At 41.1% G+C, this 27935-nt stretch overlaps 1 protein-coding gene across 1 annotated transcript; it reads left to right on the top strand.

The window, feature by feature from the left end:
• The first annotated feature begins 92 nt into the window (after window positions 1–92).
• colgalt2b (collagen beta(1-O)galactosyltransferase 2b) lies at window positions 93–27935 on the top strand. The gene is made up of 12 exons (XM_044362537.1): window positions 93–464; window positions 15991–16101; window positions 16217–16334; window positions 16708–16842; window positions 16937–17141; window positions 19204–19323; window positions 19688–19761; window positions 20120–20226; window positions 20680–20812; window positions 21208–21335; window positions 21462–21668; window positions 24395–27935. Exons 1-12 carry the CDS (start codon window positions 229–231, stop codon window positions 24666–24668), a joined length of 1848 nt encoding a protein of 615 aa, XP_044218472.1. The 5' UTR covers window positions 93–228; the 3' UTR covers window positions 24669–27935.

Here is a 27935-nt window from a genome sequence, read left to right as displayed (position 1 = left end):
CCTCACTAGCAGCAGCAGCAGCAGTCATTAAAGGGGTGTAGGAGGGGTAAAAGAGGTAGGAAGCCCTCCACCCACCTCTCCCACCCCTTTTCTACCTTCCTTCCTCACTCCCCCTCCCACCGTGCCTCACTCACTCCCTCACTCTCTCTCTCTCTCTCTCCCTCGCTCAGGCAGTCTCAGGACTTCGGGTCCAAGTCTGGAGAGGCACGGCGGGATCTGGAAGCGAAGATGCCGGCGGTGTTGGCCGTGGGAGTCGCTGTGCTGTGCGCGATGGTGGCCGCTCTGGTGCCCGGCGGCGTGTCGGAGCCGTTGACGTTGGTGCAGGAGCCCGTCAAAACCGAGTCCTCGCTGCTGAAGCCAAAGGTTATGATCGCCATTGTGGCTCGTAACGCAGCGCACAGCTTGCCGCACTACCTGGGCTGCATCGAGAGGCTGGAGTACCCGAAGGAGCGCATAGCTATCTGGTAAGAGACACACAAGCAGGGATGCAGATTAAATATGAGCGAGATTGAGTTTAGTGTTTGGCTGACATGGCTACTACAATAATATGAATTTGAGACAAAGTTGTGTAAATAATTCTGCAATTAAGAGTTATTATATTTCATACAGTTGATCAGACTGCACTTCCAGAGCGGACACATGTCTCTCAGAGTGGATACAGTGCATGATGTGGACGGTGGTTCGCAGTGGAGCGTGTTATAATGAAAAGCAGCGTGTGTCCGCGTTAATTAATATGAGGTTGTCAGTGTCGGCTCGGAGACCTGTTGCTGCTTTTTATGATGCACTCACCTCGCGTGTCTGCTGGCATCCAAATTGCACACTGTGCGAGAAGATGAAAGACTTGTGCTCATGTTAGGGTTAGGTTTAACCCTTAATCACGCTTCCCTACGTCTGATTCAGCACAAAACCTGCGGAAACGGGTCTTTAAAACAGCAGGGCTGCCAGGTACGAAAGGGGCCTCACACCAGGTAGGGTCTTGTAGTGTGTTTTGGTCTCATATGAGCTGACTGAGATAATGTAAAGTTATCAAAGAGGGAGCCTGCAGGTGAAGGGGATGAAAGGAGACATTGAGTTGGTCTGACAGCAGGACTGGGGCGTGTAATAAGTTCTGGGAAGTTATGCGTAAAATCTGTGTGTGTGCGCGCTCCCTTGTATGGTCTGCGAGTTATGTGGGCACATAGATCAGATAGAAAATGTAGGGTAAAAAGTTGAGATAAGGCACGTGAAGAATCTAAGGTGATCTGCTCTGGTGGTTGGATGTTGCAATGCTTTCTCCCTCAGCGTCAGTCTCCCAGAGACCCTGCTGTACCCAGACTGGCAATCTTTTGTTTTGTTTCCCACCCCGCCCCTGGTGAATGTCTTGCTTTTGTTTGCAGGGGTACTGTCTGTTTCTAATTCAGAGACCCTCACCAAAACACACTCACACACGACAGAAAGTCTACACAGAGAGAGGCCCTTATTCTCTCTGGAGCTAAGTGGCAGAGTGACTGAGTTAACATGGCTTTGTGAGTGGCTTAACTAACAGAGGAAGGGCCCCCATCAGTTATGAGTGGCATCTCTCCACCCTGCAGTCGGTGCAGTGAAAAAAAAATCACCAGTGTGTGTTTTAGGCAGATCAGTCCCATATGTCACACAAGTATGTTTGTTGTAACAGGCAAATGTCTCTGAAACAGACATTAATCATGAGAGAATAAGGCCACACAGATACACACACACACACACACACACACACACACACACACACACATACACTAGGTCTTGCAGTAACGTCACTAACCTCTAATGGGACTGTTTTATTCACACAATTAGCTTTTATTTCAGCAGCCACAGACTTAAATATTTCCACCATTGTGGCCTTTTTTTTTACCCACACTCACATTAACTGTTGTAAAGTTTTCTGATATTTATATAAGACTTTGTTATGTATCACTGTATGTTTTAAATACAGATTATTTGCAGACACATATGATATGAGCCTGTTTAGCACATGGAGACTTGAATTTGTGTTCGCAGTGACGCTGTAGTATGTGGGGTGCAGCTTTGTTTCTTTGACAATTATAAATTAGTATCAAAGAGTGGCATTTGAAAGCATTTTTTATGTTAGTGTGCAGATCTTTCTACACATGAAAAAAGCATAATTGATTTTATATGGTTAAACTGGTTTACGGATTGATATGTTTTTCTCTTTATATAACCCACATAGCTCCGTGCCATCTCTGTTTGTCAAAGTCCTCATTATTATTGGCCAACGTGTAAACAAAACCACTTATTAAATGCTAAGTTGTAATGCAACTGTCACTAAAAGCATAAATCCACATTAAAGTGTTTTTACAATGTGTCACAGAGCACTTATTAGTTCTAGTTAGTACTAAGACAATCAGGACAATTGCAGCTTAAAATCCAAATATTGTGTCTAAACTGAGGAAATAAAGTGGGACATTAGAAGAAGCCTCTCAGATGAGTTACGAAACCTCTTTAAGAATAAAACCGTAAATCCTGCTGCCTTTGACTTCTAGATAAAACGTTCCCACTAACATTTTTGTCTTTATTTGACAGTCGAGAGTGGTAAGAAGTTTGGGGAAAGAGAGAAATGAGTCAAGGGTCTCCAGCTGGATCTGGATTTGAGCCAACATGATATACATCTTAACTTGCCAGGTTTTCCCACTTTACTACTATCCAGAGCTTTTGTAGATGGATTATAGACATACCGATGTAAACTATCAGGGAAACTATCACAAAGAAGCAGAATAATGCCTACGGGGTCTGGCTGTGAAGCTCCGGTTTTTGTGTGGGGACATGATGTTCCACACATTTGTTCCTCTCCGGAGCTTGAACAGAACAGTGCAGCACAGAGGATAGTTTTCCTCTCTTCATCCCCCCTCCTCCTCTCATTTCAAACATACAATCCGATGGAGACAGAGCAAGGAGGAGTAGAGATGGTGCTTTTTTAATGTGTGTTTGTACTGCATCTGTGTTAATGAGACAGGCAGATAAAGTGGAAGAGTGTGAATGATAACAGTGGAAGCATAAAGAAATCTTACGGGGATGAAAAGATACAGGACTTTTAGCAGTTAGAAAAGTTAGCAAAGTTCCCTCTCTGGTCTCGAGCAAAAGCAGTTCACATTATGATGGAAGAAATCATATGCTGCCTGATTTATCCTTAAAAATAATAATGTGCTTACAAATTAGAAAACATTTTACTGTAGATTTCTTGACTTGGTTTGTAATTGCGTAGCCATCTGGAATGATCTTGACAGTTTAATATTACCATTTAATCCAAGACATACAATGAGATTTACAGCATTCTCCAAAACATGGAATAAGCAGAAAATCCACATGGTTACCAATGTTGTTAAAACAACATGATGACAGCAGACATGATGCGACTTAAACCCCTTAATGACTCAGCCATGCGACAAAATCAAATGTGCTCCCAAAAATCTAGACAGGTTTTGGGCTGATCTGAGGATGTTTGGCAGACGAAAGTTTCCAGTTTGAGCCGGTTCACAGGGTAATCTGCACTGACCATCCGGCTGAGGTGTCCTCCCTTCTGACTCACTGATAGTCAGGATGATCAGAAAAATCTGCCAGCCTTTAGAAGTTTTCCTTTCAGTAAACGGCCAGTGATCTGACCAGAGAAGTGGCAGAGCAGTGAGAAAGACTCTCACACTACTGTTAAAGAATGAAAGAATGTAGGGGATTGTAGAAAGAGGGGGATGGTCAGAGGAGAGAAGGTAGTTAGGACAGTTGGGAAATTACCCAGGGGGCATTGAGCAGGTTTATTAATCCACATTCCCTCAGTAGCTTGACCACATCTACTCTCCTCTTCTCCCTGAGCATCTGCTCTAACAGAACTACACCAGAACTATGATCTGCAAGGTGCTGCAGAAAGCTCAGGTGCATTGTTTTTTGGGAATAATCTAGTCAGTGAAAGTTTGAGAAACCGTTTTTTACAGCCTTACTCAGTGTGACTGAGCCTTATAACAGATCCCGGTAGTTTCTATGAGTCAGGAAAGCAGCAGCAAACAAAAAATCCCTAATTCAGACTTAGAGATCAAGAAATATGCAGAAATATGCTTTCAGTCCTCAGATGACAGGTGAGATTTACATCTCTCACATGCAAAAGCCTCCTTGCTACTTATGTATCAGAGTGCACCTTCAAACCAAGCTAGCACTGTCATCTCACAGGAGAAGTATCTAGGGTTTGAACGTGACCTGTCCGTCTCAGGTTTTTCTTTGTTGCATGTTCTTACCAATGTCTGCATGAGTTTTCTCCAGTGTTGCAGAGTGTCAATGCATCTCTATGGCTCTATGACCATTTTCACATAAAGAGCTACAAAGACATGAGATACATAACAATGTAGAGTGACGTTAGTGACAGAAGGCAGAACTGGACTCTACATGTCGTGAGAGGTGAAGTTCAGAATTCGTCAGCTTTTATGCCGGCTCATAGTTGAGTTTTGCACTGTGCCTGTAGGAGTTACTCTTGTTAGTAAACAGGAATGAGAGAGGATTTCATAACTGTCTGTTTGTCTTGACATCTGAGGCACAATATTGACAGAACATGAAGTTCAGGCAAGCCAGCTATTATTTTGCTCCTCACGCTGGTTGTTGCCAGCTGCCTGCTGCTTATTGCCTGCCGGCTGTGTTCGTGTGGTGAAATGCTTTCCCAGGTGCTGAGCTGGGGGGTCGTGATGATTTGTGGACTTGTCAGAGACAGACTGAACCATGAAGAGGATGTCAGAGCGTTGACATCATCGTCTTTCCTTGGAGGACTCGATTTGTTGCTTTTCATATGTCATGTTGTTTATTTACTCATTTATCATATAACCACTTATCCCATATTTCTGAATGGCATTGTACTCTCTATACTCAGAAACAATGTAGGAATGGGGATGGATTTATGTTATGAATTTTCCACTTTTAACGACTAATTATACCTATTATTATTATTATTATTATTATTATTATTATGCATTTTCTCAATATACGATGGTACAACTATTGTAAATACACCCCTCGTGATGCACACTAGCCCCAGGCATGACATAACTCCATATGTTAAGAATGCTCCACAGTTGAATAGAATAGACATTTCTATTGTGCACTCACGTGGAAATTCGTCTTGGGCTTCTCAGACATACACACACTTAAAAACTACCTCTGCCATGGATTAGAATACATGAGATAAAAACAATAAATAAGAGGGCCTGTAATAATAAACAGTTGGGATGAAAGCGCTAAAATAATAACAATAAATACAAATTTTAAATAGACATCATAAAAACAGCAGCAGTCACTAATATCTAATCTAAAGGTCATTTGTTTAGTAAGGTGACAAAAGATGGAATAAAAGATCTCTTAAAGATGTTTCTTGGTGCTGTGGGTACCCTACATCATCTTCCTGAAAGGAGTTTTTCAAATTCAATAAACAAAGGATGTGAAGGGTCCTGAACTATTAATGTTGTTTTCCTCATGGTTTGAGTGGTGTACAGCTCCACTCTGGGGGTTCCGTATGATCTTGCTCACTGTGTTAACTATTTTTGTGAGCTTGCTCCTGCTCCTAGCCCCTAAATTTCCGTACCAGCATATGATGTTGTAGGAAATTATACTTTCCAATTAGACTTCTTTGCTCATGTCAAAGCCATTTAATTTCTTTAAAAGAAACAATTTTTGCATTGCTTTCTTAAAAAATGTAGTCTGAGTGTTCATTGAAATTTAAGTTGGTGTCTAAAATCATTCCTAAATATTTAAAACTACCTACGGTCTCTACAGCTTGGCCCTCAATTGTAATTGGCTGATACATTGGTTGCCCACCCCTACTGTTGACAATGAGTTCCTTGATTGTGTTAGTGTTAAAGAGCAAAGCACTCTCTTGACACCATGTTAATAGATTGTTGATGTGATTAATGCAGGAACTCTCTAGTTCATCACTACCCTTGAACATTACAGACTAAAAAAGACAAACGTTGCTGTCATTGATCTGCATTTCATTTATATACATAAAAGAAAGTGCAGGAGATAAAACGCAACCTTGGGGCACCCCGGTATTCAAAATGATTTCATCGGACAGGGAGCCTTGTACAGAGACACTTTGAGGGTGGTCAGATGAAAAGTCTTTGATCCACAGTGCAAGGTGTCCATGAAAGTTTAAAAAGTTGATTTAATAAAATGTCAGTCCTGATCGTATTAAAAGCTGAACTAAAATCAATCAATAAATAAATAAAATTTTGGCATAAGCCTCAAGATGCTGGATGTGTTTAGTAACCATGTGCAGTAGAGTTAATGTAGCATCCTCAGTACTTCTCTGTGCTTTGTAAGCAAACTGGAGGTTGTCTAGCTGACCATAGGCAGATGTTATGCGACCCAGTATAACCCTTTCCATGCACATGCATAAGATACTGGTAAGAGTCACCCCTCCTCACCATCAGGTGAGGAGGGGTGACTCTTTTTAGGCACTGGAATAATGGATGGATCTCTTCCATGAGAGTGGCACAACATGTTCATCAAACAGACCCTGGAATAATCTTGTAAAAACACGTTTTAGTTGATAAGTGCACCCTGCAATGGCTCTTTCTCTCAGACCATCTGGGCCTGAAGCTTTGTGTGGCCTTTTCTTAGCAAGACTCCCTTTCGGTAAGTGTGATAGGAGACAGTATCTGTGTGTAGGCAGTGTTGTTTCCTAGCCTCTCTGCTCATCATTGTATTGAGATTGCTTCATGCCTTGTTTGCATCACCAGTAATAAATTGTTTATCTATTTTGTATCTATGCTGTCGTCTGGATCGTTTAATAATCCCCCTCAGTTAGGCCTTTTTTCTTTAATTAATGCCATGTCTCCCTGAACAAAGGCAGCCCTTTTCTCGCTGAGACATAAGGAGGTTATTGTCTCTGTCAGTTCATTTGCATTTGCACAGTTATCAAAGAAAATGTCCCAGTTCGTATCTTCAATGCAGTCTCTCAGTCTCTCCTTGCAGGCGTCTGACCACAGTGCTACCTCTCTGACAGCAGACTTCTCCTGTTTGATCTCTGCCTTGTATTTCGGCAGCAGGTGAATGACATTGTGGTCTGACTTAACCAAAGGTGGGCAGGTCACCGCTTTGAATCTGTTGGGCATGTTGCCAAAACACTGATCTACAGTCTGAGAGTGCTGTGTAGAGTTGGCAGGTGACTGGAAATATTGCAAGAATTAAAATCCCCAAGTATGAAGATAGACTGATCCACAGATTGTGAGAGTGCATTGTTAAAACTCTCACATATCGGCCCAAATACATACTTCAGGCCTCAGTGACAGATGTGCCATATATTCTGCAGCTCCAGCCAGACAATGTGAGAGATTTTATGTAATTGTTTTCTGTATCTATTATATCATGTCATAAGGAGTTTGATGTGAGATTATTAGTTACTCAATACCATATCCAACATCACACAAGCATTTGATGGAAATGATTTGTCCCTTGTGATATGACATAAATAATATGACAACTAATTATATGTTATTTTGACAAGTGTGCTGAATTATGCAGCAATTAGTGGACCATAAAAATTGTCTTGAATTCTGGGAAAAAATCTTTTTGACTGTCTGATTTATGCTGACTACATTGTTGTGTTTTGCAGTGGCCCACCCTTCTTGCTCTGAGTGCTAAATGTTCTTTTTTAGAAACGTTTTAGACCAGAACACGTCTGTGCCGTAAGGGAGACTAAATGTTTCCTATTTATTCACTTGGCCTGGATGCTCCTCTGGGTGTGACCTTGGGGCTAAAATGAATGGTCATACCCAGACTGGCAATAGCACTTAATTTAACTCAAAAAATGCAGCATCCTCATTCACGTCAGTGAGATCACTGCAGTGGCACAGTGTAAATTCTAGCAAAGAAATAAATGTAGGTTTGGCAGGTCTGGCAAAAATTGTAACCTGGCTCAATTTGTGGTAAGTGTTGGGAAAGTTTACTTTTTACTTATTGAAAATGTAATTGTTTTACTTTACTAATTATTACAGCAAAAGTAATTAATTGTTTCATTATTTTTGGCCCGCAGCAGGGGTTACACAACCGCTAACTCTTAAAGTAATCCTACGTCTTTGATGTAGGATTAGCCAGGCTGTCTTCAACCAGGCAAAAAGACAACATATGAATGAGACAACTTTGAAGTTATTAAAGGGACATTTCTCCTCTTTAGTAGAGGCTAACTGCCACCCCACACTTCCAGCCCCTGTGCCAACATGCTCCGCCACAGTCTGTCCAATGAAACCAAACAGATACAGCAAACAAGCCAACGCCCAACTTGTCAAAACAGTTAAGTGTTACTGGAATTTAGTAACTGTTAAGTAATTGCTGTATTTTAAATTTTACTCCCTTACACTGAATGCCCACTAAATCCAAATGTAACCATCACCCCCTGTGTGGTAGAGGTGCCCCTTTTTCTTTCTTGACCCTGCCCCTCAGAGAGTCTACGGACACCACTGACGGTTTTGTGAAGTCATTCTTTTTTTTTTTTACTTTGTTGGCTTTTATTTACTGAGCAGATCTTTTATTTTTTTCATTCCATCTGGCTGACAGATATTAGAATAAATGGAAAAAATCAAACAGGCTGAAAAGGTTATCAGTTTTGGGATGTTGGATAGTTGCCCCGTGGGTTTCCCCTTGCCAGGTGTGTTACCTCAGGCCCCATTCCTCTGTAGGAACACACTACAGAAGCACAAACTGTTTCGGGTTCTGTCATGCAGGCAGTTTGGCCTTTTGGAGAGCAGTTTATTCAAGTGAAAGGAATAAATTATCTAGTTGGGATAGGTTATTGTGTGTTATCTGGTGCTTGTGATTGATTAACTACATATGCTTTTGGTGAATATCAATATGTATTAGATCACAGTCCTGGCACTCTGTAATAAAATGAGTGTTTGATTATCTGCGATACTCTGGTTTAAGTTTGGGCATGTATGCACAGGCATGTGTGTCTCTTCTCACATGCACCGTGTGTGTTTGATGGGGATGTGTGTTTATTTGAATGCAATTACAAACATAATGGATGTGTGTTTCAGCTTTGCTCCCCTGGCTCAGTCGCTGTTTTCCGTTCACTTTTCCAATTACCACATAAGGCCCACAGGGAGCCAGAACTTCCATGTGTACAGTAACAAGCCACAATCATTTCTGACCTCCCAATCAGTATCACCTGAGGAATCATATTCTGCAGTCACATCCAATCCATGTAAAACCGTAAAGGTATTTAAACATCTGCTCTGAAATATGATATAAACTCCGGAAATGTAGGATGAAATTTCCTGATAAGAACTGAGATACAGTAGCTACCCATATCCTCACCATTTTGGGACATTTCACGGAAAATTTGACATCAAAGCCAACCATCAATTCACAAACAACTTGTTTAAGTTGAGTCTCAGATGAGTTCAAATTAAATAGTCAGAACACATCTGGCAGTGTTCTGTTGCCATCCTGCTGTGAGAAATGTCAGCCATTGCTTTCCTGTAGTGATGTAATATCAAACATGCATATTTGAGGTACGTTGCTAGTGTTGCTCTGGACAGTAAAATTTCACCAATCATTAGCACATGAAATGTAACTGTGACCAAGTTTTATCTGTTTTACGCAATAAATAACCACAATGATATACAGACCAAATAAATGTCTCAGTTTCTCCAGTGTACATACTGTTCTGATGTGAATAGGACAGTAATGCTGGGCAGATGGCTTGTGGTTAGCGACACATTCAATGAGCGTTCAGATAAACTTGGGATGTATTGAGTCATGTTTTTTATTATACTGCTCAAATATCTGCAGGGTATCTGTGAAAATAAAGTAATTGCACACCTGATGATGCAGTCTTACTACTAGAAATTATTGTGGCCCAATGTCCATTTGCCAAACACAGTGACTTCAGAGCCTAATCCTTGCCAGCCCGACACTGGGCCCCATCCAGCAAACTCTCTGTAAAGCTTAAGGGATGCAGCTGACGATGTTGTACCTGCCAAGAGTCAAACTCCATCTTCTCTGCCCTGTAGCAAGAAACTATTCATGGGAAACTTCTCTGTAACCAAAGAGAATTGACTTTCCAATCCCTGAGCTTTTTTTAAAGTCTCTATCTCTCTCTCTCCCCTGAAGTGGAAATAGCGGTTCCTGGACTTGGCTTCGGATTGTAAATTCTTGCTTAGATGCCCCATGTGTTCCAGCATACTTCCAGCAGTATTGTCAGAGCTTGGCAGTGCAGCAACAAAAGAGTTGGCAAATGCTGAAACACAATGGCATTTTGGTATGAGCTCTCTCATCTGGAGAGGGGAGAGGCCTGGACAATGAACAAGATTAGGTGAAGTGGACGTACAGAGAATGAGAGAGAAGAAGAAACAGGTCCGCTGTTCATGTGTATGTAATGTTTTCATGAACACTGAAGTATTCAGCAGAAAGACTGGTGCTAATGTTCTCATGGAGGAAATATAATTTTAGCGCCATCCGTCTGTCTGCGTGTCATCAATTTCACTGCTTAACCACTGTGTTTCTCTTTCACTCCCGTCACTTCTCTCTCTCTCTTTCATTTCCTCCCTCTTACCCAACATCTCTGTGTTCCTCCAGCACTTCTTCCACCTGTTTCTTGAGTTTTCTTGACCCTTACTCTGTTTCTCTCTGTCTGTTTTACTTTCATCTTCTTTCATATTCTTTCATAACCAGAATGTGTTTCAAATAACGAATTGCTATAATTACATGACTGAACTATAAATAGTTACTTGTCTACGCAAGAGGACTGTAGAAAACTATATTGTATACTATATATGTAATATTGATTAAATGTAATACCTGTTATTGACATGAAGGTCAAAAAACATTACTATTTATTTTAAATATTACAAATATTTAGGGTTTAAGTGCCAGAAAACTAATCTAATCTGTCCATCTAAAATGAAAGAGGGTATGGAACTTAACTAGGAGCAGCTTGCTCTGATAAAGACTGAGTTTGTGTCCAGAAAATTTACCAAACTGGTCCAGAACTGCAGGGAAAGAAGATATTGGATTGGAAACGTACAAAAGTAGATCATCAGCATATAATGACACACTCACAGACTAAATGGCTTAAAAGCTAAGAGCCAGGGCAGCCTTTTCTGTTGCCATGGGATACGGCGATGGGCATTCATATGTTGAGAGAGATGGATACAGTGTGGGAGAATAAATAGTGAAAACATTTTTGGTGTACAAGTATGTGCAAAGTGAGCAGCTTTCATGGGAAAGAATGGGTCCTAGCTTGGAGTCTGGTATCCAGTTATTGTACTGCACCCACTAGAAAGGGGGTTGACTTTATGATATCCTTCTGCACAGATGCCTTTACAGCAATACATAGTGGAATTACTGTATGTTCATATTAGACAATTCTGCACTGTATAATTTATGTCCAATGCCAATGTTCAGTTGCATTACAGGAAGTAGTGTGACGGGTAGTGATATGTTACAGCATAATCATATGGTAGATGGTCGTGAATGTTTATGACTTTCCACTGTAGGTCAAGCTTCTTGTCTTTTTTCCTTCCGATGGTCAACATTGGCTTCATTTAATATTTAACAAAGATTAATATCTTTCCCTAACCTTGCATGTAAATACTGAATATTACACTTTAATGCAAGCCTGCTTGCCTACTTTTGTTTACCCTGAAAGTCATGAGGAATTTCAGTCAGGAGGTCCCGTCTCTCCAACCCCTCCTCCCTCCCTCCCTCCCTTCTACTCTTCTCGTTCCTTTTCCCACTCCATCTCTCTACCCATCTACCCCCTCCTCTTTCTTCTTTGCCCTGCTTGGCCATCAAGAGGCCTTCAGCCACGTCAGCCTGCACAGGAGAGTCTCTCCTGCAAAGTCAATACACACACACATACACACACACTAGCCTAGTTATTATGTTTTAAAGGCATCTATGCTCAGGTCTGAAAGAGGGATTCTTGCCTCTTAATTACATGCAGGACCCAGTCATTATTGGCAGTGGTATTAGATAGTTTATTGAATCAACAGTCAGCTGACACTGGCCTGCTGGGGCCCTTCAGACCTGTGTTTACCTGAATGGGCCAGTCTTAGAGACAAGCCTCTGTGTTTAAGGCCAGATGTCAGGCTTCAGTTGATCCCCTTTATGACACACTCGCTGTTATCCGACACGCTCCTGCTGTGGATAACCCCATCAGGTAATAGGGAGAGTAATGGAATGGGCTGATAATCACGTTGTGTGAAAGGAGAGGCAGATGTGACCAACGTGTTACCAAATTTTACTGCATTTCTGATGCTCTGAAATCTGACCCAACACTTGTGTTGATGACAGTTATTTTGGTGCTCGTTATAAATACAATAAGTAATCTTATAGGATTGCGAGTGTTTCATAGGATGCAATATCTAATTTATGCTTTTTGTAGGATATCATACAAACTCAAAGAACTGGCATCATCATCTGTCAATTTGTTAACCATGTTTATTCTTGCAATATGCAACTGATCTGATTAAATGCTGATAAGACTTGATACTACCTGCTTAAGCACTGATTATGGACAGGTGTGTAATGGCTACAGGAACGAAGGATGACAAGAGGGACTGTTGCATGTAAGTAGGTGAAAGGACAAATGTCCCAGTGCGCTGAGATTAGGTAATGAGCAAAGAATAAATGGACATCTATGAAGCGATAGCGAGAGGGAGTGGTGGGATGTGTAGGTGAGGCCCCAGGAAGCATGTGTTGTCCAGATGCTGATCATAAAGACAAAACAGGGAGAGCCAGCCAAACCCTGCAGGCAGCAGAATAATGAGGCTACAGCTTACTGTAAACTTAGCAGAGCATGTGGCGGGAGCGAGAAAGATAGATGCATGGAGGGAATGGATGATATGAGCCCAAGAACCCGCATTATTACAACTTTCTATCAAGTACAAAGCTGCACCTAGAACTTGCATTTTGATATTGTTATACAGACATTTGTATAGTTTTGTTTGCAGTGCACCCCCTTTTCGATTTAGTCTCCATACCCAGATGCACAAATTGTGCAGTTTAAGTATCTGAAAGGAACTGCTAAAGCTCTTCAACTTGGCACAGAGGTCACAGCACAGTACAGTTCAGCTGCAGTAGCTGATCCTGCCTCAAGGTAGAGGAAATTGAAGAGAGTAAGCACATAGATGATTCCTGAAGAATGTGTCTAAAATAAAATGAGATGAAGGGGAAGATGCCTCATAGAAATGATTCATCTAAAGACAAGGATGACTTTACTCCAGGCTGTTTTGTTCTTCTTCTTCTGTGCTTTGCCTGATCAAGCATGTAGAAAACCCATAGTCAAAGCTGTTTCCTTATTTCTCCCCTTGTGTTTCACATATACACACACTGTGTGCATATGCTGCTTTGATGCATACATCACTAGGTCTCACATATCCAAAAATCATAAGGCACGCTCAGATGTAATGTCGGTAATGGAAAATCACACAGTGTACTCAGAGTCCTGAGTGCTCAGAGGGGCTGGGCGGTGGGAGGGACGGGCTTGTAGGATGTGCTTGTGAAAAACGAGGGCCAGCAAGCAACCTTAGTTTTAAAGAAGACACATATTATCCTTAGTAGATGCATTTTGCTCTTTTATCATAAGTGATATGCACTTATGGTATATATCTATTTATATTCTAATCAGAAACTGCTTCTCAACACAGTTTAGCTACAAATCCAATGCTTTATTGGAAAAATCTGTTCATGTATTTACCATAATAAAATAACTGTTTCCACATTTCCTTTGCAACCATCCCCAAGGCATGCGGACACAAATCCTCTATTCTTTTGTAGACAACCGTCAACTTTTAGTGATTAATTACCTGGACACAGGAAACACATGTTCTGCCAAAATGAGCCTGTAAAAATAAAATAAAAAAGGACTCCAATTAGAATTATATTCCTTCTGTTTGTGTGCCAAAGGAAAAGCATCATTAACTTTTTAATGTGATATGTGTAAACAAAGTTGGCTTGAGCCTTTATACGGTTGGTAGGGTTTTAACGAAGTCTGTCAGGGAAATCTTAATTCTTAATCGATGAGAACATTTTGTTCTACATTTTTGCGGGTTACGTTTAGCAGTAAAATGAAGTGACGTAAACGCAAATCCGCTTTTCACTTCCCTTCCTTTTTCATTCCCGCGCTCTTCCTCACTGTCTTTAAATGACATAAATATATACAACACTCCTATACTGTATGTTCCCACATACTGTACCATGTATTGTTCTTTACTTTACATCCCAGAAGTTCCCTCATTTTTAAATCCCTGCCTGGAGCTGAGTCTGTCATTAGGGGGTGGCGTGTAGGAACAAATTTATTTCCTCCAGCGATGTGCAGTTTAGCGGTTGAAGAAGCATGTAAATGTTTGTGCACATCTGCTCATTACTAGGGAGTCAGGTGTTTCAGTGTTTTGTTAGTCGATGTTAAAATAAATACTAGTCATCAAGAGTGGACTAATACACGCATGCACATGTTTGCTTGTACACACGTGTTTTTGCTTTCTACACACATTCTTATGACCTTCCACACACACACATGCAGATACATTTAACATTTTTAAAACTAGCTCTCCTGCAACACATAAATAACCACACTGCTGTAAAACCTACATTCCCAGGACACAATTTGAACGTTCTTATGTTTTGTCACACATCAGCGAGTGTAGGCATGCATATACACACACACACACACACACACACACACACACACACACACACACACACACACACACACACACACACACACACACACTAAGATTATTGACCACTGCATCTGCTTCAGGCTTTCGGCATCTCTTTAGATGCTGGTTATATCTGAACTGACTGAAGATGATTGAAATTCCAAACATGAGAGAGCTCTGCCTCTTTCTGACTAATCCATGTGTGTCATGCAAGGCTGTGCATGTATGTGTGATTTTTTCATGTGTGTAATTTGTGTTTATGTGAACATAAAAGCATCTCTGTGCATGTCTGTGTAAAAACAGGTGTTTCTGTATTGCTGTCTGTGCTAAACATGGTTAAATGGAGAGTGTCACTCACTGAAAAAATGAGCAGACAGTGTGTGTGTGTGTGTGTGTGTGTGTGTGTGTGTTTCTATCTCTGTCCAGTCAGTCTAAAATTGGGTGCAATTTTGGAGTGAGTACAGCAAGGAATATTACAGCAAGCAGTGGAAAACTCCATCTCACTTAGCGTGTGTGTGCGCGTGTGTGTGTGTGTGTGTCTGTGTGTGTATCCACATATTCAAGTCCCAGCCTCTGCCTCATGCTGTTGACCTTTCTTTTTGAAGGGCAATTTAAAGAGAGTGAGAGACAGGTGATATTTATTGTTCTCTTGTTCTCATACTCAGACGTTAGCAGTGTTGTGAGTTGTTGTGCGGTTTTAATTTCTCTTGCACAAATTTATACACACACACATACATTCTCATTCAGCTTATGCAAAAAGGTACCTGCAAGCTGAGTTAATTTGCTTTGTTGTTTTGGTTGCAAATCCTCGTTCAACACTCTGAGAAATTGTTAGAAAAGCGGCAACGAGTCTCTAAAGGAGTGTTAGTGCTAGGTGTACCTGTCTGCATATTGTAGTGCCTCAGATTAATGCCTCTCTCCTCTCTGACTCTTCAGACATTGTCTGCGCTCCAGCATTGCAGTTAATTAGGCAGCAAGGAAGCTTTGCAACACTGAGTGTCTGCTTTCACACCAGATAGTAATTAGACAAATCTGGAAGCCTGAACATATGTCTGAATGTCATGTCACAACCTCTTTCATGTCACCTCAAGCTAACAACGATTTGCCGCTCTCTGCATTATGTTTCATTCTGCTTCACTTCCTCTGCAAATAGTCCTGAGTCTGACATGCCAAGAGGCTTTCTGTGTAAGGACAGCTGTTTACATCTTAAGACATACTTCAACAAGCTTTGTGGTAGTTTAAGGCATTAAGACTGTGGCTGTTACATGGTCAATAGTCTTCTTCATTTTAATGTCATCTTATGTTGTCTGTGCTTGTGTTCCAGGGCAGCGACAGATCACAATGTGGACAACACCACGGCCATGTTGAGAGAATGGCTGAAGGTAGCCCAGCGTGTCTACCATTATGTGGAGTGGAGACCCATGGAGGAGCCGAGGTGAGTCCCAGTTTAAAATCATTTATTAATATCTAGTCAAAGTAATTTATTTGTGAATTTGTGTTTCCTAATAAATTTGTGAAGATCAGTTAGGAGACTGTTACCTCTGTATCAGGTCATATACAGATGAGTGGGGTCCGAAGCACTGGCCTCCCTCCAGGTTCAACCATGTGATGAAGCTGAGGCAGGCGGCACTGAAGGCTGCCAGGGAACGATGGGCTGACTACATACTGGTAAGATACTATTTTATTTTAGTATAAAGAAGCCACAATTCAGTCAGAGACACTCAAAAAATTGAACATTTACAGCAAAGGGTTATTAAATTAGACACATGCTTTATAATCAACTACATGACATCTGTGGCCCTCTATACTTTGCCTGCACTAATTCATTAAGTTTTAGGTCATAACATATGGATGTTTTGAATTGGATTTTACTGTTTACCTCACGTGTACCTGATGCACACTGGAAAAATATGTATTTAATCCAAGTAAATGTTATTGGTCTTGATTAGATTTTTTAAAAAAGTCTTTGTCTCTCTTATTTATTTAGTTTTAATTGATATTTCACTGTGAGTTGCACACTCAGACCCCTGTCCATCTTTAGTTTGTAGACAGTGATAACCTGTTGACCAACCCCCGTGTGCTGAACCTGATGATGAGTGAGAATTTGACCCTGGTGGCTCCCATGTTGGAGTCTCGGTCTCTTTACTCCAACTTCTGGTGTGGCATCACCCCACAGGTACAATTTGGACATGAATTCATCCAACTGTCCATCCATTCAACTAGGTTTATAACCTCATCCTGATGTGTCCTCACTCCCTCCTCTCTTTCAGGGTTACTATAAGCGAACCCCGGACTACCAGCCTATCAGAGAGTGGAAGCGACTTGGCTGCTTCCCTGTTCCCATGGTGCACAGCACCTTCCTATTAGACCTTCGTCGTGAAGCCAGTAGGGAGTTGACCTTCTACCCCCCTCACCCGGACTACAGCTGGGCATTTGATGACATCATGGTGTTTGCTTTCTCGGCACGGCAAGCAGGTCCGTTTGAAACCCTCAACACATAACAAACATCAGATTTGTAGTAGGGCTGCAAATGCCTCTCTGGACTGAGGACTGTCAGTGACTTCATTAATCATGTACGAGTCCATCAAGAGCTGATTTTTGATCACTCATAGTAAAGTCAACATGTGTGTATTACAATGAGGACTTTGTCAGATAAAGCAGATGAGTGAAAGCAGAGATAAATAGATCCATGTGTGTGTCTTGACTGTTTGTGTGGATGCTTGTAAATGTGCAACAATATCAGTGTTTGACATGAGTAATGATCCACAGGGAACAAACAGAACCATTAACCTTTCCATTTCATAGACAATAAGAGTGTGTGGCATTCGCCTGCCAGCACAGTAAAAAGTAATTACATAAAAGCTCTTACACAAACACTAACACGTATGCAAATGCACAAAGGCGGACGCAGAAACACGGGGGCACAGTTCCGTCCATCTCACAAATGAGTTCAAATGCTTAAAATAATCCATGTAATTAAACAGCATTCAGGAGAGAATATTTAACTTTTGCATTCACAAATTGAATTCTTAAAGGACCAGTGTGTAGGATTCAGTGGCATCTAGCGTTGAGGTTGCAGATTTACAACCAACCGAATACCCCTCCCCCTCTGTGTGTGTAGGAAAACCTACTGTGGCCGCGAAACTTGCAAAAAAATGTGAAAGGCCCTCTCTAGAGCCAGTGTTTGGTTTGTTTGTTCTGAGATACTGTAGAAACGTGGTGGTTCAACATGGCGGGCTCCGTGGAAGAGGACCCACACCCTATATAGATATAAAGGGCTCATTCTGAGGTAACAAAAACACAATGATTCTTATTTTCAGGTGATTATACACTAATTAAAACATAGTTATGAATGTTATATTCCATTTCTGTCAATAGATCCCCCTAAATCTTACACACTGGTCCTTTGAGTGATCAAACGCACCCCTGCTAAACACAGCACACTCAGGAGTTTGCTGCTACAACTTTGCTTGGTCTGGTATGACCAGTAGTTTATAGTAAAACATTAGATATTTATTGCTGTGTTCAAAGGTCGCTGACTTTAGGACTGCTCCCTACTTCTGCTGCTGTTACACTACAATTTAGCATTCACCATTATCCAATAAATGTCACTAGCAAAAACAAACAAAAGTTAAAGTCCTCCTGCTCTCAAAAATGTATTTGATGTTTGAGCTTCACTGTGCAGAATGATATATGTGCAGAGTTTGACACATTCATCTACTGAAGGTGGAAAGTTTCTCTGCGCTCACCTGAAATCTCAGTTTAAGGCGTGTACCTACGAGCAGAATTCATGACATCACAAGTAGTTTGGAGCCAGTCGTCCAGTATGCAACTTACACAAGCGTAAAAGCGTTTAAACCTCTAGTGCACGTACATTGAGAATGGACAGTTAAGTAGGAGACATCTTGTGTCCAGCACTTAAACTTTTGAAATAAAAAAACTATTTGCATATTCATAGATTATGGGTTTTTCAATGAGGGTGAAGGAGTAGAGGTAATTTTAAGAATTTCTAACCCACTCACTTATCAGTGGGTATCACCATGTCAGACAGATGGTAACATCAAAGCAGAGTATTTTTTCATTGGTCTTAAACATGTTTGGAATGGATCTTTAATTGTTAATATTGCATAATGAAGTGATAAACTAACACCCAATTTAATACATTTTACATGTGACACAGATTTTCTTTGTACAAACAGACAAAAGTCTAATGTAGTTGTTCATCTTGATACCATGAATCTCCTCTACTGGTCAGCAGATGCCCTCGCAGAGCTTAGTTGTTATTCTCACAAGGCAACAAATTGTTTACTATTTATTTCAAGAAAAATATGAGATGGAAAAAAGATCCCCTCCTATTACCCACATTGTTCTAACCGTTCATTAACGGGATCAAGAATAACTATAACTTTCAGGAACAAGCAGGATATTTGTTGTGGAAGTTTTTTAATTGCTTTTGTGCAGCACAAAGTCTTCAGTGTGACACCTGTGCTTGTTCAGGAGGTTGAACCCCATGTATGTCTGTGTCTGTGTGATCCAGGTGTGCAGATGTATGTGTGTAACAGAGAGCACTACGGTTTCCTTCCTGTCCCACTGAAGGCTCAGCAAAATGTTGAAGATGAAAGTGAGAGTTTCATACACACCATCACAGAGGCTTTGAGTGAGTACACGCTTACACACGCAGTCTCCAGCTGTTGTGACTTTACGATCTGTCACTCCCTGCTTCACCTCTCTGGTTCTCTTTCTTCTCCTCCTTGACCTCCACAACCGTCCGTGATTGCATCCTGTCAGCTCTCTTTGATTTAATCTTCCACCTCCGTACTGTCTCTCCCCTCTCTCTGTTTATCCAACCCCCACCTTCTCTGCCTTTGCTTTCCCCTCAGCCTCCTTCACTTCTTCTCTCAGCTCACATTTTAAATAAATCCGATTAAACAAACCACCACAATCCAGAGGAAATTCAGTAATTTTTTTAATCCTGGTTTTGCTGTTTTAACCTTTTCCCCCCTTCCTCTCTCTGTCCACAGTTGACCACGATATTGAGCCCTCGGAGCACCTGTATTCTCCGCCATCACAGGATGACACAATCGGCTTTGATGAAGTGAGTTATGAGTGCGCTGGCTCTGCCTGGAGGAACAGGAGCTCAACAAGTTCTGTTCTGTCCCTCTGTATATTTAGTGTTAATCAGCAACTCCCACTTCCTGTTTTTGTACTAGTTTCCCTTTATTTTCTTGTATATCCAAGTTCTTCTTCTTACTATGTCTTTGCCCTAATCTCATAACTCATTGACCCTAACTCCTGTTTTTTTTGCGTTATGCATTTCTTATGCCACAAAGAGAAACAGTGACACTGACAGCACAATATGTACCAGAAAAAAAACATTAATAATACACTAATTAAATCAAGTTTCAGAGCAAAGTAAAATATTTCCTTTTAACTAAACATGTTTTGATGTTTAGATCCTCCTGATAAACCTGAAGCGTCGGCTGGAAAGAAGAACCAGGATGCTGAAAACAATGGCCTCACTGGGTCTACATGCCAAGCTGATGGATGCAGTGGACGGCAAGTAGGTCACAAACACGCAGCCCAGCGTGCACTCAATGAACTGACCTGAGGCCTGATATAATCCTCTCTGTGATCAAGTCTTTTAAAGTTTAGTTTATTTGGCACAACAACGAAAGTGAGATTTTTTTCTACCTAAAACAGCTGATGCTCTGATCCTTAGTGTCAACTGTGATAATACTCTTCTTCTGTCTTCCGTCTGTCGCTACTGTTTCTGACATCTATATCCAAACATCCTGTCCAAACAGAGGGTTTGTAGGAATATGCTTGACTTACTTTCCCTCCTCAGTGCTTACTTTAATCCACTGTTGAGAATGCCCTAATCCCTCTTCCAGGCTTGGTTTGTCTGGCAATATGTATTACTTGTTGCAACTTGCCGGGTTTTGACTTTGCTCTGTTTTACTGTGAAGGTTTTCTCACCGACAATGGCTCAGCTCAGCTTCTCCCTCTCTCACAGGGCTCTGAACACATCCCAGCTGCAGGCGCTGGGTATAGAGATGATGCCAGGCTATAAGGACCCTTACTCTGGTCGAGTGCTGACCAGAGGGGAGATCGGCTGCTTCCTCAGTCATCACTCTGTATGGACACGGGTGAGGGCAGCAAAGTTTATTGTACTAATATGGGGAGGAAGATTCATGTACTGAACAGATTGAAGGTTGAGGATCCTGTAGCAGCACAGATCCAACCTGCTTTGGTGTCCTTCAACAGGATACCAAATCACCTGCAGCTCCAGAGTTGCCTGAAAATAGAAAACAAAAGAAGCAATCATGTTTTGAAATCGTTTATCCATCTTTCTGTCTGTCTGTTTGACCCTAGTTTGCATTTCTTGTCATCATTTTGTAATGCACAATGTATACAAGATAAGATCAAATAAGACAGTAATCATGCACAATCACCAGGAGTGCTATAAAAGAGAGATGTTAGCAACTAACAAAACCACATGCATTTTTCCCTCATTTTAATGTTAGTGTTTTCTGATCACTAGGTGTTGGAACGTGGCCTTCAGAAGGTTCTTGTTTTAGAGGACGATGTGAGGTTTGAGCCCCGGTTTAAACGGCGGTTCCAGGCCATCATGGATGACATAGACAAAGCCCAGCTGGACTGGGACCTCATGTAAGAACACCAACTCCACATCTTTTCCCTGAGAAAAAAAGAAAATTCTGTTTCTGGGTGAATTTTTTACATTGGATGGTGAAGCTTCATTATATAAAGTAACACACTGTCTTCTCTTCTCTTCAGATATGTGGGGCGTAAACGTATGCAGGTACAGCAGCCGGAGCAGTCGGTAGATGGTGTAAACAACCTGGTTGAAGCTGACTACTCCTACTGGACACTTGGCTATGCGCTGTCACAGCAGGGTGCCAGAAAGTTAATGGCTGCTGAACCCTTAACAAGGATGATGCCTGTTGACGAGTTCCTGCCCATCATGTTCAACAAACACCCCAAGTCAGTCTTTAGCCTAATTATATAATTTTTTTTAAATTTAAAGTAACAGTGCTAAATGGATAAGATGCACGTGTAATTTAATTTAAGGCGTGTTAAGCAGAAAACCACAGCTACAGAAAGAAGTATTACTGTATACTGGTCACAAACACAGACACAAAGACCCTTTTAGACAACCTGGTTTATGAACAGACACACTAATATTTACTGAGGACCACAAATAGATCATTGCAGGTGCACAACACTCTTACATAAGAATGCACCAGGTAATCCACATTCGGAAAAAACACAAAGATGCAAAGAAGTAAAAGCTAAATTTAAATTACACGGTTAGAGAAATTTAAGCATGCATGGATCCTGTGCATGCCCAAAAGCAGACTCGAGGGCCATAAACCAGAGTAGAAACATAGAGAGACCTTCAGTAATTATACATAGACACAAACATTTATGTTCATGTGCCTTTTGTGACTATTTAGACTGTGTAGTTTCCTAGTTTGTGCTGTGGTGGATGACCACAACCTCAAGTCTTAGTTATGTTCCCTATATATCTCCTCTTCTATCCATTTTCCCCTCTCTACTTCCCACTTTCTCTCTTTTTTTTTTTGCTAAGTTTGCCCCTTTTCCTTTCTTTTTCTTTGCAGCACCCCTCTCTTCTTCTTCTTCTTCTTCTCTGCTCCCTCACACACAGGGCATGGATTGTTCTCGGGGTTCAGTAGGCACGTACAGCACACACAATGCCTCCTTTTCTGTTTTTTTTTTCTTTGGGGATTCCTGCTGAGCCCTGCTCTCCTCCACCTCTGCCTCTACCTCTGCCTCCACCCCCTTCTTCTTTCCATTTTCTACCTTTTTCTTCTTTAACCCCGTCCTGCACCTTTCCTGGCTGTCCCCTCTTTCTTCTTGCACGTCATACCATTTTTTATTCCTTTTACATCTCCTCAACAAACCTTTTACTTTCTGAACACCCGCTCCCTCTCTGTGTCACCGTCTCCTCCTCCTCCCCCTCCTCCTCCCCCTTCCTTCTCTCTCTTTGAGGAATGTGGGCCAGCAAGGCTCTTCCTGCTGGTTGGAGAAGGGGACAGGATTCCCATTGATAGAGGCCTGAGCGTGGGGGTGGGGTGGGGATGGACACTGTGAGTGTGTGTGCGTGTTACTGTATAAATACATGGAGATGTGTGTCTAGTGTGGAGTGTATAGGTTACTGGATAAATACACTATGTGTGTATTCAACAGTGAGAGAAGGTGAGTTTGTTCAAAAGTGAGAGAAATAGGAAATATGGACAGAGATGTGGAGCGGTGGCAGGAAAAATATGTAAAATGTGTTATTGTGCATTATATAAATCAACAGCAGGGGATTATGTGCTCTGTTTACATTGTGGATATTATGTCAGGGCTTTATTTGTTTGGGGGAACATTTTACTGTTTAAGAAGATGCTTAAAAATCTGTCAAGTAAAACCTGTCAATTCTCAAAAGCAGATAAAAAACACAGAAGCAAGAGAAATGGAAGTTAAATGGCCTTATTGAATGAAGACAGATGTTTGAGTGTGTTTGTGTTTTAGAGGAGGTCAGCTCCATTGAACACTAATAAAGGCGTAGGGTTTCACTGTCCCCATAGAGTGCTGACAGGCTTTAAACAGGCAATAGAACGGCAGGGAATTGACCTCTACAGTGACCCCTGTCTGCACGAGTGTGACTCCGCCAGGCTGACGTGTCACACCCAAATATCCCTCATTCCTCCCTCTGGCCCTTCTGCAGGACCATGATGACAGGCTGATAGCACTGTAGTAGTCTTGTGCGGTTTATAGTGTTCAACAATATAATGGTGGTTTACATTACTACATGAAGATGTAGTAATTAACTTTAACTTTCTGATGTTTTTATGCCTGGTCTTAGTAGTATTTAGTAACTCTTTACAAGTGCGGTATTTCTATTTTGTGCTACTTTCTACATTTCAGAGGGAAATATTGTGTTTTTTACTCCACTACATTTATCTGACAGCTATAGTTAATAGTTATGTTTCAGTTTTTTACTAATAAAACTGTCACGAGCATCTAAAATATGAAGCATAAACCTACTCAACACTGTTTAAAGGAGTTCATCTTTCTTGAGTGGATCTACAGAATCTGTTTAAAGATGTTTTTATCATTATTTACAAAATGGCATACCATATACAGATTCAAAGTGTGGCTGCAGTTGAGAAGAGTTTCCAGTTTCCCCTATTTGATGTCATCTAAATTTGCTGTCTGTGGTGAAATTTAATTCCAGTATATCGAATATTGACCTTCCTGTAAATAGGATATGATAACTCAGAGTTACAGCAAAATGCTACATACTCATATTTTAATCCGCAGTGATTGCACATCTTACTTCCTATTCATTTGTGACATTTGGTATAAAGCAGTTACACAACACGTATTTCTAGATTTCAAGATTTATAGGCACTGAAATAAAAAATAAAATTACTAGTTGACTGTTGTGATCAGAATTACATCTCCCTTCATCATTATTAGCTCTGAGAAAATTAGTCAATCAACAAAGACAGAAAATGACTCAAAATCTTTTCCCTCTGTCATTGTAAACTGAATATCTTTGGGTTTTGGACCATTTTGGGTAACACAAGATGTTGCTTTGTTGGATGAAATGATCAATTAGAAACCAATCAAGAGATTAAATGACTATTATGATGATTATTTCTCTTTTTCTCTCCCTATCCCTCCCCTGTCCTGCTCAGTGTCGATTACATGTCTCACTTTGAACCGCGAGACCTGAAGGCCTTCTCTGTGGAGCCACTGCTCATCTATCCCACCCACTACACTGGGGAGCCGGGCTACATCAGCGACACAGAGACCTCCACCATCTGGGATGATGAGGCTGTGGCCACCGACTGGGACCGGCAGCACGCCCGCAAGACAGCTCAGCAGGGTCGCATCCGCCCCGTGGCACAGAACAGTGTCACTGGAGACTCGCCGCCTCCGGCCGCTCGGGCCTCACGGGATGAACTCTGATACAGAGACCTAAGACTCAGAGAGAAAGACTCATGTTTACTATACTGTGTACACACAGTGAATGTCATGTGTACACACACTTGAAAAGACATTTGAAATGCAAGCAAAGATACTGTACATGCATACACACACACACGCACACACACACACACACACACACACACTGGTGTCCAAATGGATAAAAGCAGAATTCTGATGTCAATCTAGTCTGCTGCCTGATGAGGGGACACAGAGGAGAGGAGGAGGACGAGGAAGATAAGAATCCGGGACGGGGGCCCAAGGGCCTTTAACAAAAGCTTTATTTATTTCCCATGTGCCTCCTCTGGGTACGTGGAGATGGTTACGGCCCAAGGAAACTTAAGCAACACATGGAACAAAGCTAACATTATTTGCAGGATGCGAAAGAAAAAAAAACATCGTAACAAATCAATTTTTATATTGTTAAAAAGATTATTGTTATTTAAAAAGAACAGATGTCTCTAATGGACAGCCAAGGAATAAAAGAATCATAAAGCTGTCTGAAAACAACTCTGAACTGTGTGTGCGCATGTGTGAGACTGTGTATCAGTGTCCCTGTATGTGTGTGCGGGTGTGCACATGACCACGTGTTAAAAGAACTGAACGTGTGGATTCTTTCCTAAGTGGAAGGAGGGAGGCTGAGATATTGTACCCAAGGGTGTCACTGCTTTAGATGATGTCAGACACACACACACACACACACACACACACACACACACACACACACACACACACAGCAAGCAGCAGGGCAGTAACGGATGTTACTCATCTAAGTGTTTCTGTCATTGCCAGTATCTCACATGCACAGCGGGCTGGTCCTGCTAGTTAGCATTAGCTCACACGTTACATGTAGCCTGTAGGACATTTCATCTATTTCAGACCCCTGCTTTCAGAATTTGTTACATATTTGAAAAAAAATGTGATCACTTGATTGTTAATGTCCTCAAAATACATTCATACCGATCCTCTCATACTGGCTAAGCTTCATTCAGTTGTGTTATTGGGCTGAACCAATAAAACAGCTTCTTCATTTCTGTATTTTCACTCACTCTGCAGCCCAACCTGATGCAGATTCATCTACTTACTCTTAATGTTGACTAAAAGGTTTTATTTAGTTGCTTTTATTTGATTTTTAGCATTGCGGCGATAGGAAAGTTTTGGAGAGAGATGCTAATGAAATTCCAGGCCAGATGAAATTCCAGGACAGCAAAATAACTGAAAAAAAGCACTGCACTCTTCTTCTCTGTGGGACTGGAATGGAGCTTTCATTAAGTAATGTATATTATTGTTTAATCGGTTGAGTAGCATGCATAAATTTGCTGCAACCGTTCCCACGACCCTCTGATATCTCCTACAACTGAGGACAGACTTACAGCAGCTTTTCCTCTCTAAAACCTCCTGTGACGTTACACAAAATACTGATAAAACATGAAAGGAGCTGCAAACTCCTAATAAATGTGAGGTTTGAGAGGTGATTGTGTAGAAGACGCTCAGCGGGTGTGTTGGCTCCCACTGTTTGCTAGCTGAGTGAAATTCTGCTCACTGTTTTATAGTTCCTGTCTACTGAGGGATCTGACATGGCGAAGGATGGACAGAGAGGAGGAAAACAGATGATGGTGGAGGTTAGAGGTGATGTGGTGAGGTAATGGATGAAAGCAAGAGAGACACATGAGGAAAGCTGAAGAATTCAGAGGAATACAGGAAATCTTGTTAAATATGAATATTCTGGTGTTCTGGTTCCTCTGCTATCAGGTATTCTTCTTATTTGATTAGATAAAAATGTTGTTTATTACTAATAACACTTCAAGCAACACTGGCCAGATTCTACTTAGTTTTACTGTTATGTAGAGACATTAGTATCTTTATAAGATGCTCCATTTGCAGGTTTGTTTTCTCAGGTAATGTCTTTTTGGGGCTGCCATGCCAGGAGAGGGATTATGCTGCCATCGGTTGGTCATATGTGAAATGGCAACTTTCACAAATTGTGTGAGAGCTGCACACTGTTACCGTAGCTCTTTATTTTTCTTTATTCCGCCGTTTTCTGGCGTCTATCTACTTTTGTACTGTTTGTCTGCCAAACTTTGTTTCAACATCAAAATGTACATCTATTACTTTTCTTTATTGTACCATGTTTCATGGATTTTATATAATTTCTTAAAGTATTAAAATTTATAATGGCAGTCTATAGGAGGAATTGTCAAACTGAGTTGGAACCTTTGTCACTTTGAGACTCAACTGCTCGGATATCCCTTATCTTACAGACCCCATTCAAACTTTAAAACGTTCACAAAACTTTGAATTTTCAAAGTTATCAGATTGTGTTGTGATACCTTTTGTACTTTCGGAGCGATTTAAGGCCAAATTTAGGGCTTTCACAGCGTTTTTTTAAACCAGAAAAAAAAATTCTACACACGTCTAACTCCCACAGTTTTAACTCCTCAAGCACATATCATACCTTAAAATGTTGCCACAAGCCTCCTCTCTCTCACAATGTAAATACATTTCTAAATGTTAATTGATAGGGAGTCCCTGTCACACTCTTATTGACTGCAGTTCAATCTGCAGGCTCTCCACTCACTACCATTTCTTAAACTTACAGATTCTCTCTTCCTTCAAACACTCTGTACTATATATACATCTATTATACATCCTCACGCTCTGCAAGTCCTCCTGCCATTAATTATGTACAAATTTCTGACCTATAAGCTTTGTTTTAAGCAAATCAAATTTTCCTCAACAAAATGTGAATATGTGCTCCATGTTTCAGGGATCTCTGCTGGTCCTGTGGTTAAACCCTGGTAATGATCGGCTTTCCCTGTTACAAGGTTCTGGTTCTGATAACAAGGTTCTGGGCTCAAGCCCCTCACAACACTGCTCTTATGAACAAAGTTGCTTTAGATGTTCATCATGTACCATTTTTCAATGCGACTCCAGCACTTTTCAGTATCATTATTTAACATTTAAATATATATGTTATATATATATGATATGCATGTTAGAAAACAGTCATATTTGTCACCAGGTAGCAGTATATCTGAATGGTGCTGTGGTTTAAGAACTTGCCACTTCTGTACCCCTTTTAGATCCAACGGTTGTGAGTTTAAACCCGTCTAAGGTCAGCACTCTTCAGTAGAGTTGAAGGTGAAATAAATGCAGATGTACGCAGGTGCTGCCAATCTGCTGATTGAGACTGGCAGAACTACAACACATATTTTCTATGCAAATAAAAGTCTAAATATGAAAATCTTA

The sequence above is a fragment of the Thunnus albacares genome, chromosome 9 (genome assembly GCF_914725855.1).
Source record: "Thunnus albacares chromosome 9, fThuAlb1.1, whole genome shotgun sequence".
NCBI lineage: Eukaryota > Metazoa > Chordata > Actinopteri > Scombriformes > Scombridae > Thunnus > Thunnus albacares.
The sequence above is the reverse complement of the archived record's forward strand: the minus strand, read 5'-3'. Positions and strand labels throughout refer to the sequence as shown.

Coding starts and splice junctions, on each gene's coding strand:
- colgalt2b (XM_044362537.1), top strand. CDS start 229: ATGCCGGCGGTGTTGGCCGTGGGAGTCGCTGTGCTGTGCGCGATGGTG. Junction 16,102..16,216: donor AGACCCATGGAGGAGCCGAG/GTGAGTCCCAGT, acceptor CCTCTGTATCAG/GTCATATACAGATGAGTGGG. Junction 21,669..24,394: donor ATGTTCAACAAACACCCCAA/GTCAGTCTTTAG, acceptor TGTCCTGCTCAG/TGTCGATTACATGTCTCACT.